The following is a 15,011-nucleotide window of genomic DNA, read 5'->3' as shown; positions in this document are numbered from 1 at the left end:
AATGGCAGATTGTAATTTAGGTGGAAATCTTTGAAGCATTTCCGAGCTGTCCGAAATGTTTGTAGGATTTGGGGGGAAATGGCCTCTTGCGGAGCCGAATTCGGCTTGTGTCTGTTCAGACAGAGGCTGTGTATAACTGCGGTGTGCTGTGGAATGGTCAGAGCAAGTGCTGCACAGCAGCGAGCTTGCACTTAAATGTCTGCGTTGGTTTGAAAAGAAACTATAATTAGAGTATCGGTCGATTGAAAGGAATTCACTGTTGCAAGATTGCCCCTGTGTTCCGAATTGGATAAATCACGCTCAGGATGGCATTTTTGAAGGGAGAATGATTGTGATATTCATGTTTAGAATTTGGCAAACAAAATCGCTGAATGGATCGCGCCCTAACCGAGCTGCGAGGCAATGAGGCTGACAGGAATCAGCTGTGCTAGAGAACCAGACTGAAATGCTGGGGAGCATTGCAATGATGATTGAATTATATAGTTAATCTTTGTTTCCCTCGCATTCAAATGGAGCTGGGATAGAATCCAAGTAACATGAGCCAGAGCAGCACCCGTTCACAGAGGTAGCTCACGCAATGGACCGCTCCGGGTGGAAACTTTTGATAAGAGAGCATATGAGCAGTCGTAGAGAGCTTTCACATGTATACAGTGCCAAAGCAGCCAGTTTGCAGAAGCAAATTCACGCTATACACTGCTTTGGCGGATGGAGCATAGAAAAAAGAAAGAGTAAAAATATAACACTTAACGTGGTAGCGGTAAATACTACAAAATACAAATGTGCTGCTATGGCAGCTTCTGTTTAATAATGAGATTGTTTGTATGGAAGAGCTATTCTGATGAAAGCGATTGCTTTGCAGCGAAGTTGCATCCAATTATCCGAGTCACTGCATGGGCGGGGCCGAATGCCAGAAGACTCGACGCCATGTAGAGGTAAGCAGCTGTTTATATATGCTTACTCTAGCAATGTGATTGGTCGGATTAAATGACCTTACTCCTCCCAAACCTTGTTTATAAAACTCCATTAGATTGACTTTTTCCCATTCTTTTACTCCACATGCATTTAAAATATATCAAATACATCTTAGATATATTTAAACATATCTTTAAAAAGAGAGATAAATAACAGTACTGCAACATTTCATTTGAAGCAAAAAGAAGGCAAAAAGTTGGCATTTCACAAAAAGACAAATGTACAAGACTGTGTGGTTAAATTCATACTTTTATTTAAAAAAATAGTATGAATAGCAGAGAAAATAAGCTTAAGGTGCAAGTTTTTGTCTGTCTGCACTGTTTTTTAATTGTTTTTTATGTAAACATGAGCTAGACAGTTTCTGACCTTTGTGCTGCGTCTCACTGGTTTCCCGCATCTCACTCAGGAGCGTCACATTTTTTTAGATGCTGTATCTTTTTTTTTCTCTTTTTTTTTTTTCCTCGCAAGAATGCATTCGGTTTGAACGGCCTCTAAATCAACAAATTTGTAGAGCTTTTTTGCCAAAAATACCGGTTTCCAGGAATTCCACCACAAAAGCAATTTAATTTTCACTAATGAAGTTGAAATCATTCTGACTTGTTGCTTCTACAGAAGCATATACCATGAGAACTCATGAAAAGTCTATCTTTAAATGTTTATATGTTATCATTAAAAAAAAAACAATTTCTCAATGGAGAAAAAGAATGGGTTTTTTACTTGCAGAACCCTACTGTTGCATTCGATATGACTACACAAGATTATTCCTAAATCAATAGAATAGTTTTATTGAGGTGTACTTTTCAGGGAGCAACTTTGCCTAAATATTGCCTTGTGAAACACAGTTTTCTAAACTGAGTGTAATTTCAGCATGAATCATATTTGAGTGGTGATTATTTCAGGATGGAAAGCTGGCATGAGTTTTCTCTAGACATATATTACAGAATACAGCAGGGGAAAGTGAAGGCAGATAATTCAAAGTACTCCTCTTGCCGTTTTCTGCAGATGACAACGGCCAGAAATGTCACCAGTCCCATTACCGAAACCATGCAGATCCAGATAACCGTCATGTTGGTATATCGCAGGGGAGCTGGCGAAGAAAAAAGAAACCGGCACATATCAACACAAATGCCTCATTAAGCACTAAATCATCAACAGTTTTGCCACTGCAGGGGGATGCTAGACTGAAAAGGAAATGGTTGCGGAAAACTCATATTTATCCAAGAAGATGAAAACAATCAGCTTCACAAGATATACCAGTGTACGGTAGATTTTGAATATTCAAGGTATAAATTAGCATTTTCCACTCAGGTCTCTCAGGTGCTTTTAATTTACTTTGTCATTTATTGTCAATTCACTGGAGTTCACATATATAGTACAAATTCTTCAAGCAACAATCTCTTCATGGGCCCCGCACTTTGCTTGGGATGGCCCTGATTGAAGGTATTGCCATTTTAAGAACAATTTTGGTGCAAATCTTCTAATTAACCAATCAAATGAATTAAAAACACTTCATTATAGCTAATAATTTTTGAAGACCATGAGGTTTTAAACATATTGTAATGTTTTTTATTCGAAAAAGATGAATGCATCAAAAATAAATATTTAGAATTTAATGGATTTAACAGTATTAAGTCTAAAAAGTCTAAAAACTGTGTTGAAGCATCTGTCATTATTAAGTCACTTTAAATACAGGTGTTTGATTAATGAATAATTCATGTTATAATATAAAAATTTCTAAAGAAAATATGAATGATGCTTGCCTTTGCAAAACTAGCTACCAAAATGCTAAGTGTTTGTTGGCACATTTCTATGTGGTTGCTATTGCTTTGCTAGGTGGTTGTTAGGGTGTTTCAGGTGATTGCTAAGTGGTTTCTTACTGGCCTAGTCAAAATAGCCCACCCCCAGTCTCTATGATATTCTGGATCCTAAATATGTCTTAGCTCCCTCCTTAAATGTTATATATTTCTTTGTTTGTTAGTTTTATCAACCACCAGGTGAAAATGTCATTAGCATAAACATGTGGAGAAGCACTCACGTGCTTTGCCGGTTTGTATCTCCACTGATTGGCTGAAACGGCCACAGCCAGCAGAGGTTCTGGCCCGTATCTGGAAGATGTAGCTTGTGCCGGGCTTCAGTCCTGAGACTTTAGCACTGGTATTCTTTGACTTTAGTGTAGCATAACTTTGCTGCTCATTGTCCTGTGGAGATGTCCCAGATGGACAAACAAGACGAAGAAGGGTTACAATGTAACTCTAAAGGACAATCAGTTCAAGTAAAGAATCTATTTAAGGTGATTTATGTTAATAAAATCCATAAATAAGGATGACAGTGACCAAAGACAAACTGACAAACTTCAAAACAAGGACCTGGCAAAATTTTGTTCTAAACCTTTAGGACTTCATTTCTTTCATGAAGCACAAAAGGAGATGTAAGGCAATAGGCAGAATGTTAGTCTCATTCACCATTCACTTTTATTGACAATGAAAGTGAATGGTGACTGAGGCTGTCATTCTGACTGAGCCAAGATGGATTGAACAGCTTAAACTGAAGTTCCAACAATAATGCAGTTTACTAATCTGTTAGCATTCCCTGCTTCAGTCCAATGTGTCCATTTCACTTTGTTTAAATGGCTTTGATGCTTTTTGGTCCACTGAGAAAACCGCAGGCACTCTGTGTCCATCAAAAACCTGTGCGTGGTCTTTGTTAAGCACCGTTCCCCAGGAATCAGCACCACGGACAGTGGCTTGGCAAACAGGGATTGCATACAAATCATATTTACATTGTGGCATTGTTAAGTAGGCACTGTATACTAATTCTCTGTCACAGCTAGGATGTATTTTGTGCCATTAGGCAGCAAAGCTCCCAGCTCACGCAACAATTAACTTCCCTCCAGTGTTTGGCAGCACTAACTGTTTGCCATCAATGTCACTTTAAATAATCTCACCCAATCAGTCAGAGAGTGCTATTGGTTGGTAATTTCCTTTCAATTAGATTGAACTGCCAATAAGCCAAGTGGTTAAATTGAGGTATCTGACATCGGGCTAGTCTATAAAATGAGATCCTTCATTAAGTGGCACTCGCCGTCAAGCCATTTGTAATGATGCAAAGACCTTCTCGTTAATAAATCAAAATCAAGCCTATTGGACTTGGAGTATATTCGCTTTGATAAAGAAATCATCCTACCTTTTCATAATATTTGATATCATATTCCAATATAACTCCATTGGGCTGGGCTGGTTCATGCCAGAAAAGGGTAATGCTGTTCTGACTGGTGTTTTCTTGTCGGATAGCCATTACTTGAGATGGAGCTGTGGAAACAAGGCATGAACGTCTCATTTGTAAAACTACAAATTAATTCTATAACTATTTATGTTAAATAATGAGAAACAATAAAATTTGTACAACGAAATGCAATATTATCCTGTTGGGAAATCAAGTCAAAACCAGTTGCTGATTTAATATGGTTTACTGGTCTACCAAATGGTAATTTTGGTAATAAATTGTTTCAAACTAGTTTAGGTGGTTGATCAGTGAGACTAAAGGACTGGTAGACAGCCTTGGATAATCTGTATTAAGATGGTTATTTATGGTCACTAACTGGTTGAAGCTAATTTAAATGTTTGATTCATCAGACTAGTAAGCTGGTATGGCTGCCTTGGCTAAGATGTTTGAAGCTGATCATTAGTTGGTAAACTAGTTTAGATGGTTGATCAGACTACAGGCTGGTGGGTTCAACTTAGTTAGGGCAGGTAGATTACATACATTAAGCTGTTTGAAGCAAATCATTTATGATCATTAGCTGGTTCACGCTAGTTTAGGTGGTTGATCAGCTAGACTGCTGGATGATTGGATTGAAGTCAACCTGGTAAGTGTTGGTAGACCACCTTAACTAAGATATTTGAAGCTGGTCATTTTGGTCATTAGTTGGTTAAAACTAGTTTAGGTGGCTGATTAGCTAGACCAGCTAGTTGGTGGAATTGAAGTCAACATGGTTAGGGCTGGTAGACCACCTTTGCTAGGCCATTTGAAGCTGGTCATTTATGATCAATATCTGGTTCACTCTTGTTTAAGTGGCTGATCAGCTAGCTAGACTACTGCTTCTCTGGCTGAGGTCAATGTGGTTTGGGCTGGTAGACCCCCTAGGCTTAATTGTTTGAAGCTAGTGATTTATGATTATTAGCTGGTTCAAGCAAGTTTAAGTGGTTGATCAAATAGACTAGTTTGCTGGTGGGGCAGGGGTAAACCTGGTTAGTGCGGATAGACCACCTTGGCTAAGCTGTTCAAAGCTGGTCATTTTGGTCATTAGCTGGTTCAAACTAATTTAGATGGCTGATCAGCTAGACTACTAGCTGGTGGCGTTAAAGTCAACCGGTTAGTGCTGGTGGACCACCTTGGATAAGCAGTTCGAAGCTGATCATTTTGGCCATCAGTTGGTTTGAACTAGTTTAGGTGGTTGATGAGCTAGACTACTAGCTGGTGGGGCTGAAGTCAACTTGGTTAGGACTGGTAGACTTCCTTAGCTAAGATTGAGTTTATTTATTTTATACAGGAAAAAGAAACAATGTTTTCCTGGCCCAAATCAGAAGATCTGATTTTCAGTGGGTTCCTATCCTACAGGCAAGTTGTTTGAAGGTGGTCATTTATGATTATTAGGTGGTTCAAACTAGTTTAAGTAGTTGATCAGATAGACTAGCAAGCTGGTGAGGCCAAGGTCAACCTGGTTAGTGCGGGTATGCGACCTTAGCTAAGATGTTTGAAGCTGGTCATTTATGATCATTAGCTGGTTCAGGCTAGTTTAGGTGGTTGATCAATTAGACAAGCTTAATGGTGTGGCCAAGGTCAACCTGATCATGGCTTGTAGACCACCTTGGATAAGACGGTGAATATCTAGCTGAGCTCGTTAACCATGTTCCAAAACACAGCTTGAACTGCTTAAATATCTTGACCAATTTAGGCTAGTAAAACCTGGATTATCAGGGATTTTTTAAGAATTACAGTATGTGAAGGTAAATAACATTGCTATTGTTCTTATTTGTTTTAAAAGTTCTGGACATCTATTCAAACATATTCATCAAGATTAAATGACCCAACAGTGTTTCTTACCTGCCTGATTTGTGGTGATATTGACCATCACAGATTGTGGTTGCTCATTGTACAGGTGTGTGACTCCATTCAGCGCCACAATACGAAAAGTGTAGTTGGCATGAGCGGCAAGGTTCAACACTGTCACCCAGGGTTCCGTAAGTCTTGTCTGTTGAGGAATGAACCGTACCGGGGCCACTCCAGTCCGGGCCACCAAAACCCCATTTACAGTTCCTCCAACTGTCCCGCCAACAGCTCCAGTGGTGTCTCCAACAGCTCCATTGACATTTCCCACCCCATTGCCTCCACCAGCTCCCACCCTACAGTCTTCACAGTGTGTTCCGTCTTTGTCACACTTCTGGCACTGAACATCATAGACGACATCACTGCGACCCCCTGTGTCCAGAGGTGAGCCCCACTCCAGACTGACCGAGGTGCCGTTCACAGATGAGATGACGTTTACTGGAGCTGAAGGAGGTCCTGTGGGGAGGGTGAAGTCAGACAGTTGTTAATTAGAGGTTAATTAGAGAGGTTGAGAATATTCATGCTTATCAGCCCTGGCTGATCAAAGTGGAATGATTGAATTTACACTTCAGTAACTATACGTCCTAAGTTCAACAAATAATCATGTCTTACAGTTTTTCCACTCACTCAAAAAGTCTTAAAAGGTTGAATTGTCAAGGGTAGTTACGTTGGAACCAATAACACCTGTGTTAACTTGAGGGGAACTGACATCATACATCCAAAAAAAAAAAAAAAAAAAAAAATCTAAATCAAAATCACTTTGACATCAGCTGGTTAAAATGAATTACAAAAAAACTGCAAAAAGTGAAGTTAGTTCTGAGAAAAGCTCTAGTATGACTTGGTTTGATATTTTGTTATCTAATACGATGACATTCAGACAGTTTTAAGTGTGGCTTAAGTGTCCAAATACTTTTTGGGGTCACTGTATCTAAGAAGTGTAATCAGAATTAGAAGATATTACATTAAAAAGTAACAGGGCAGTTTGATTTGGGAGCATGCACACTCACTTGTGCAGGCAGAAGCAGGAGGGTCCGTAGAAGAACGGTAGAAGTTGGCATCACACGGGCAGGATAGAGCAGCTCTGGTCTCGGAGTGACTGTGGAGGGGACATTTCCCACAAAGCTGATCACCGGCAACTGGCTTGTAGAAACCCACCTCACAGGCTGAAAGGAAAAATAGAAACAAGTTTAAAGAAAATAGGTTGAAGAAAATAGGTTAAGTTAATTTTTTAGACGATAAAATACTTTTTTCTATCCCAGTTGAATGTGGATAGACTATAAGTAAACCAAAATAAGCCACTGGGAAACTTGTTTGAAAACAGCAGTTATTGTCTCTATTCCAGAAACTTCACATTGCAGAAATTACACACCTTATATGGCTTTTAGCCATTTTGAAAGTGAAATGGGATGAATTGCAGTCAAGACATGAACTTGCGCCCCCTTTCAGAGTCCCATGGCTCTGAAAACTATGTTAAAACTACGTCATACTATGTTATTAAAACAAATACAAAATAACAAGTGAACTATTCCTCAAACACTGTCACTCTCATGTGTGCAGAGTTTGCAAAGAGGATGTTCAAGTAAGGGCAACAAGCATATGGGTGAATGAGAATTAAAATAGTCTGATAGCAAGTTCTTTATCTTGACTGGCAGAAACCCAAGGGAGCCCGAAAAGTATTCCTTCTTGCAGTATTTATCCTTGTCTGTTTTCTCTTTTGGTTTTATCCGATTAATCCTTCCCTCCCTTGATGTTTTTTTCGAAAAGCTCCTGAGTTGAAAAGCGGGTCACGATAAACATCAGACCCGTATGCTCATCACTACAGTGGCATCTATGCGCTTTCAAGTTTTCAACAGATTACCCCGGCAACACACATTCAACATATACACTTAAAGATGTCCAAGGGAATGGAGGTTGCAGGGTGTGTTTGCATCTTTTCAGCAAGTTAATTGCAGTTAACTTTTTGTGACCTTTTCCAGGGTGATCTTTTATTAGTATTTGTTGATATTCGTAAGTGAAATGTACACAAACATTTTTGTGGACATTTGGATAGACACCAAAGCCACGTTCACACTAATAGGTTTTCTTTTGAACATGCATTGATTTTTAACGTTCACACTTCTCAACCACACTGGAAGGCTGTTTCCGCCACTGAAAACGCTTCCCATAACAGTATACTTTGAAAAAAAAAAAAAAAAAAGAAAAACTCAGAAACTCTGAATATTGGAAATAGAGTTTTCAAATGAAAATGGATTTATGGGTACATAGCCTGAAATACCCTTTAACCCCCGTATGTTTTGGGACATGAAAATCGTTGTCTGAACTCAAATTGCTGAAACTTAAGATTACCACCAAAAGTGACAAAGTTTAATACTAAGGCCATGTCCGCACTAAGAAGTTCCCTGATCGCTATGGGACACCGTCTGAGTGTCATGTGGTCTGAAGCCCTTATACAATCACGTCAATTTATTGGCTGATGGCACTTAAGCGACGCCCCCTAGGAAGCTATGTCACGGGCTCCATAAAGAAGCTTGCTTTCGCACCATCGATTTTCTGTTCTTTAGTGCTCGAATTGTCTAAGCCCGTGTTTGTTTCTAGTGACTCACATCGAAGCGAGGATTATTTTTCTCCTTTTTAAGTGGCAAACAAGTAAGCACGTCGTTGACACAGCATAAATTTCAGAGCAATTTCAATGTATGTTTTTTACAAACATTACAAGGGACCAACGAAGACAACAGCGCTTCGTCGAGGCTCCCAATTTCTCAATACAAAGCATTATCCCCACTTGTTCCAGTTCTACGGCCTCCAGATTTGGAGCTCCATATGCTGGAGCCGTTTGGATTTTTGGCTTTGTGTCTGAGAAGATAGGAGTGCGAAAGGACACAGGAATCCTCCTCATGTTTGTCGCCCTCCCCCTGAGCGAAAGCATGAGTCTCAATGGACATGCTCTGAGGCCTAGCTCGGCAGCCATTTTCTGATGAACAAAGTATGTGAGAGACCATGCGTGTCGTGAGCCGTCGCCATTAAAAAACGCTGAATGAGAGAATTTGTTGATGCAATTTCGAGTGTTTACGAAGTGCAAGGTTTACTTTTGCCTTCGGGTATTCAAGCCCATTCTACAAGGAGCATGGCATCCTTGTGGGCTTTGGCTAGAGGTGCGTCTTTGGAGGATATTTGTGTGGCGGCAAGGTGGTCCTCTCTGCATACATTTGTTAGATTTTAGAATCTGGACGAGGGTTTGACTCCTGCTTCCCAGGTTCTCTCTGTTGTAACAGGAGTAAAGTCATAATTCCTTTTATTTAGATTCTTTAGCTCGCTTGTGTGCCGCTGTATGCTTGCCAAACAGGCTTAGACAGTTGGCATGAATGTATTGCATTACCATAACGATCATACGCAGCTTAAGTTCCACGAAAGGGAACGTCTTGGTTACGTACGTAACCTTGGTTCCCTGAGGAGAACGATATGCTGCATAGCTGGCCATACTCTCTAGCAGCTGCATAGGCTCGTGCCTTTTGCAGAAAATCTGATTTGATGGCGCAAAAGCGAGTGCCTTTATGGAGCCCATGACATAGCTCCCTAGGGGGTGTCACTTAAGCGCCATCAACCAATAAATTGATATGATTATATAAGGGCTTCAGACCATGTGACACGCAGACGGTGTCCCATAGCGATCATACGCAGTGTCTGTACGTAAGGTTATGTACGTAACCGAGACGTTTTCGGATGACATTTGGAAACATTCTTTAGTACAGTATATGTTGGAAAAAAATGACACTATGAAAAGGAATACGGCAGTGTGGTGTGTGCATAGCCTGCACTTTCTTTTGTTTACTTTTTAACTGTACATTTATTCACTGAGCTCTGTGCTGCACTTACTGATTGCACTGTATCATTTTATTTCTGTATTCTTTTTTCTTTTCTATTAAATTTATTTTATTACTTTTCATTCTTATTTTTTGTTCTTAATTGGTTTTAAAATGTATTTTATTTTGTATTTTCTTTATCATTTTTATGTTAAGCACTTTGAATTGCCATTGTGTATGAAATGTGCTATATAAATAAACTTGCCTTTTGTTAAACAAAATATATTTTGTATTATCGCATAATTTGAAAACTATGATGTTAGAACAGTGAAAATGGAGGTTTCATATGAAAACAGATGCATTTTATTTTGTTATACAAAATACGTTTTTGTTCTAACTAATAAATTTTTGATTGATACTTTTTCGTTTGAAAATGCATTTATTTCACTGCATTTACACCTCTCATTCACAATGATGTGTTTTCCTCCACCAAAAGTGGAGCATTTTAAAAACACTCTCCATTACCACATACTTTGGAAAACAATGACATTAGGAAACCAAAAATGTAGTTTTCAAATGAAAACAGATTAGCATACGTTTTAATTTCTTATTTAAAATATGTTTTTGTTCAAACTAATATGTTAATTTCACTCCATTTACATTCACACTGGAACAGTGTGTTCAGAGTGTTCCAAAAATGCACTCCATTATCGCACACTTTGGAAAATGATGGCATTAGGAAACTGAAAACATAGTTTTCATATGAAAACAGATTTGTGTGGATGTGGCATTAGACACAATCACATCACTGGACTCTCATTTATCAGTGAATTTAGAAGAATTTTGTCAGAGAAAGACCTTTTAAACGGCAACTTAATCTACAAATAAAATCCAAATGGGACTAATAAAAGTAAAGTCATGTATGGCTGATTTTTTTATTTATGTATTTATTTTTTTATCATAAATGCATAACAAATATAAAATGTAGATGTCAAACTAGGTTATTTGCATTAAATAAATGTGATGACATTAAACATAGGCTATTTAATTAATATTACTTATTAGAAAAATATAATGAAAACAAGCTTTGAATTCCAATAATTCAATGTTCTATGAACCTCAAAAGATTTTTATGTCTCTAAAGTTATACATTCATAAAACTGTTTACATTTTAGCGTAACGAGTAAATCTCTTTTCAAAGCAGAAAAAAGTAAAAAAAGCATGAGAAATAAAAAGCTACAGACTTCAGTGCTCTTAATCCATGGGTGTTTACATACACTACATTAGGGTTGCCTTGATTTTTGTTTTATTTTTATTTTTTTTTGCACATTGGCACATTGTTTGGTTTGTCAGTAGCTGTCAGAGTGCAGCTCCCCTTGCAGCTAAATTTGCATTACAATGAATATTAATGCATATTTACAGCCAGTGTATGCTGACCTTGATTTCTACTCTCTGTATAGACAGTTAAATAAATAACTACCAAGATATTTCTCATATGACCAGACTAGGTGATTTAAGCACTGGCACAAAAAGAGACTCACACAAGTATTTTTTTTTTTTTTTATTCACCCATTTATATAAATGTGCAAGCTCAGCATAAATGTAATGTATGATACATAATTTTAATATTTGGGTGAACTAACCCTTGAACATAAAAGCAACTTAAGAAAATGGAAACGTAGTTGTGAATGGGATCTGCAACGCTTCTATGTAACCACAAAACTTAGCATGACATTTAAGAGACTCACAAGAAGACTGAGAAATAAAAACACACATGGAAACATACTCACAGAGAACTCTTATGGGAGCAAACAGCAGCTGCTAACGAACTAGGAGGTTCATGTGCATGATGAATGATTCTGTCAGTGAAATCATAGCTGGAAATGGGCCACTCCATCACAGCTCCTCCATACACACACATACTGATTGTACAGAGTCTGGACAACCAGTGGACACATCCAGCTCGCTCATGTTTGTGTGTCATTCGCTCGGTACACACTGTCCTGATCTAGATTTTGGCCTGCATCACTTACACTATACAGCACTGTGCCATTTTTAAATGTATGTAGGCCTAAAATTTCCTGTGATGCTCATATAAATCCAACAGGTGTTCCCAATCAGGCTGTACAAACATTTCTGCTGCATTGTTTTTTACATTATATAATGACTAAATCCCTTGTGAGGAATACCAAAGGCAAAGTGCGTTATAATGTTGGAATCTTAAACATAATGTGACATCAACCTACACTTATTTTTTAATCTTGGTTTAGTTAATTAATTCTTTGACAGAAAACATAATTTGTTCATGTACTTTCAACATAACAGAATAAAGTCAGTTTTAAATGACCAAATTAAGTAGCTTCAAAGTGATTTTATGTGTGTCCCTAACATTATAATTTAATCAGTTTTACATAAAATTTTCGTCACATTACCAATTTTTGTTATAAGCTTACGCTAGATAGCTAAACATTAACTAACAATAACATACATCAGCATGTTACATGCTAAGTAGTAATTACTTACTGATCAATTCAACTTTTAACATAGTCTTTGCTTACCATCCTTAACCTAAGCATAAGCTCAACTTTTCACAACAATGGTAACCCTGCGTAACAGACTCTTTTCTAAATCCCAAAATAACAATACACATTATTAAGTCTCCCTCTTTCCTAATCTAGCAAAAAAAAAAAAATACATAAAATAACACCTAACTTTAACAGATTTATTCTCTGCATCGAGTCCATGCAAAGCATGCTGGGAACTGCAATACCCCTGCCCAGTTTCAGTTATGTCAGCAAAAAGTATTCATATTGTCACAACACACTTACATTTTTTAAGTAGATTGAATGTACTAAAATTAATCACTGAACACAATCAAAACACACTGGGATATATAAGGTAAGAGTCGACTTATTTTTGAAAGTAGATTTTCTGAACTGTGGATCAAGGTTTTTTTTTTTTTAAATAAATGTTAGATTGGTCATGTTGTCACATTTATATTGGGGCAAAAAGAGTTTTAAATGTTGAAATATTATATACTTTATTAATTACATATTTTGTTGGCCAAACAATTTTTTTAAACAATGTTCGAATGTTACCTAAAAATATATATTTTTCATAATTGTTTTACTTTTTATATTTTGGTGAAAAGCCTATAATATCCTATTTAATGGCAGGCTCCCATTTTTATTTTTCAATTAACTATATTTTTTTTCCCTGGGCAAAAATGGTGGAAACATTGTTTTGTAATCAATTCTTCAAGGTATGTGTATTCACAGAAAATGACATTCAAAAACAAACCCATCATGAGAAACATTCACTAAAGTGAAGCGTTTGACAACTAGACCCGATCTTCCCTATTTTTTATTTTTTTTTAGCAAAAACTGAAGTTACATCAAAAAGTGCGAGCTTCTACCTTTTTTGGTGAGTGCACTTTAATCAAGGTTAGTGGCATTTGGAACCAGCAACTTTGTCTCTGGGCAAAAATCCCCGCAGCAGCGATACCAACCTTGACTGGCACTATCCAGATTCGGAAAGCCATGCGGTCACGATAAGACCTAATAGCGACTGGCCTCAAGCCACAAGGGAGTGGGTCTCGAGATCGAACATCCAGAGTGGATAAGAAGAGTTTGCTCACAAACGATCAGGCCTTCAAGCGTCATCTCTGACTATCAAAATGCCAATTCATGCATGAAATTCCAGCCGAACCAAGAGTACAATAACAGCCAACACAGACATGACCTTTTGATAGTCATTAAACAGACAGGCCTTTGATATTGAACAGCATGGATAATATTTTGCATTACAATACGAGGATTTACCTGCATATTAGACTTAGTCTTCTTTCATAATAACATCTGCACATGATAGATATTCAACAGAAGTGTGCGTAACATTTGCCAATTTAGCTAAATATTACTCATTGGCTTCACTGCAGATTTAAAGAAATAGTACACCTAAAAATGACAATTCTGTCATTATTTACTCACCCTTATGTTATTCTGACCCTGTATTATTTTCTTTCTTCAGTGAACAAAATGAAATGTTAGGCAGAATGTCCACGCTGCTCTTTTCCATAAAATGAATGAACAAATGAAACAAACCCAACGCAAATAAGAGAATCCAGGTGCTTCTAGCCACGCAAGCTCCATTTCATGCGTTGTTGTGTTCCAAAATGTGTCAGAATGCAATTCATAACACACCGCATGTACATGTTGCATTCTCAACGTTACCATAAGGGGTGCTAAAGCGGACATTAGTATGAACTGTCAGATTCTATGGTAAGTTTTTTCTTTCAAGTAAACTACTGTCATAGCGGAGCAACAGTTTGAAGAGAATATTGGTAAGCAATATTCAACATAGGCTATTTATACCTGAATAATAATGCATCCAGTTGAATGGCACAGACTTTTGAAGGTAACTCTACTGCCCCCTTGAGTACTGTGGTTTTAACGCAAAAATTTTAACATTAAGCATGTTCAACTGGTCAGCGCATTGGAAATGCGTTGGCCAAGCGCTCACATCCGTGTACGTGAAATTGCAGTAAAAGTATGTTTTTGGCCTAAGTGGGCATCAGGCAAGGTTTGATGTCATTGACACAAACAACACTTACAACACTTACAAACAACATGTTGCGTTAAATTTCACTAAGCGGCAAGTATGAAAAATGTGACTGGAAAAAAGAATTGAGAGAATTATGGTAGAGGGGAAGTTTATAGTTGAATAATGGCTTTTCGGCCGTTTACTATTGTGAAAATTAATATACTATTACAATATTTTATAGTGCTTTTTTTCCCTTTTTGAAGCCACCATATACTTTTTATAAGTAAAACAGAAGCATGGACATTCTGCATAAGATCTCCATTTGTGTTTCACAAAGACAATAATATAGGGTTAAATAATGCCAACATTTTCATCAACTAACTTTAACTGATCCCAAGGCTACACGAAGAAGGAGAGCATGGGTCATAAAATCTTCAAACATAGCCCCCCCATGCACAAAATAACCATATACCTTTGACACACAAGCATATCTTAATTTGTGCAAATGGCTTGCATTGGCCTCCAGAAAGCAGCCTAATTTGAAACTGGCCATGTGTAAAAATGTGTTTATCCCAGAGGGAGGCTTTTAAT

The 15,011-nt window shown here is 37.7% G+C and overlaps 1 protein-coding gene across 6 annotated transcripts in view; it reads right to left on the bottom strand.

Annotated features, from left to right (window-relative positions):
- The window catches only part of LOC127427851 (ephrin type-A receptor 8-like), a 122,644-nt gene that overhangs the window by 14,087 nt on the left and 93,546 nt on the right, over window positions 1-15,011 (bottom strand). For 5 of the 6 annotated variants that reach the window (XM_051675688.1, XM_051675686.1, XM_051675689.1 and 2 more), the window contains exons 4-8: window positions 7,086-7,241; window positions 6,076-6,534; window positions 4,156-4,280; window positions 3,008-3,170; window positions 1,954-2,059 (exon numbers count right to left, since the gene is read on the bottom strand). In XM_051675688.1, the coding sequence (XP_051531648.1) occupies window positions 1,954-2,059; window positions 3,008-3,170; window positions 4,156-4,280; window positions 6,076-6,534; window positions 7,086-7,241 (1,009 nt within the window). The remainder of the gene's footprint in view (window positions 1-1,953; window positions 2,060-3,007; window positions 3,171-4,155; window positions 4,281-6,075; window positions 6,535-7,085; window positions 7,242-15,011) is intronic. The other variant, XM_051675687.1, reaches the window with a different exon arrangement.

This window comes from Myxocyprinus asiaticus, chromosome 37 (assembly GCF_019703515.2).
Source record: "Myxocyprinus asiaticus isolate MX2 ecotype Aquarium Trade chromosome 37, UBuf_Myxa_2, whole genome shotgun sequence".
NCBI classification, from domain to species: domain Eukaryota; kingdom Metazoa; phylum Chordata; class Actinopteri; order Cypriniformes; family Catostomidae; genus Myxocyprinus; species Myxocyprinus asiaticus.
The sequence above is the reverse complement of the archived record's forward strand: the minus strand, read 5'-3'. Positions and strand labels throughout refer to the sequence as shown.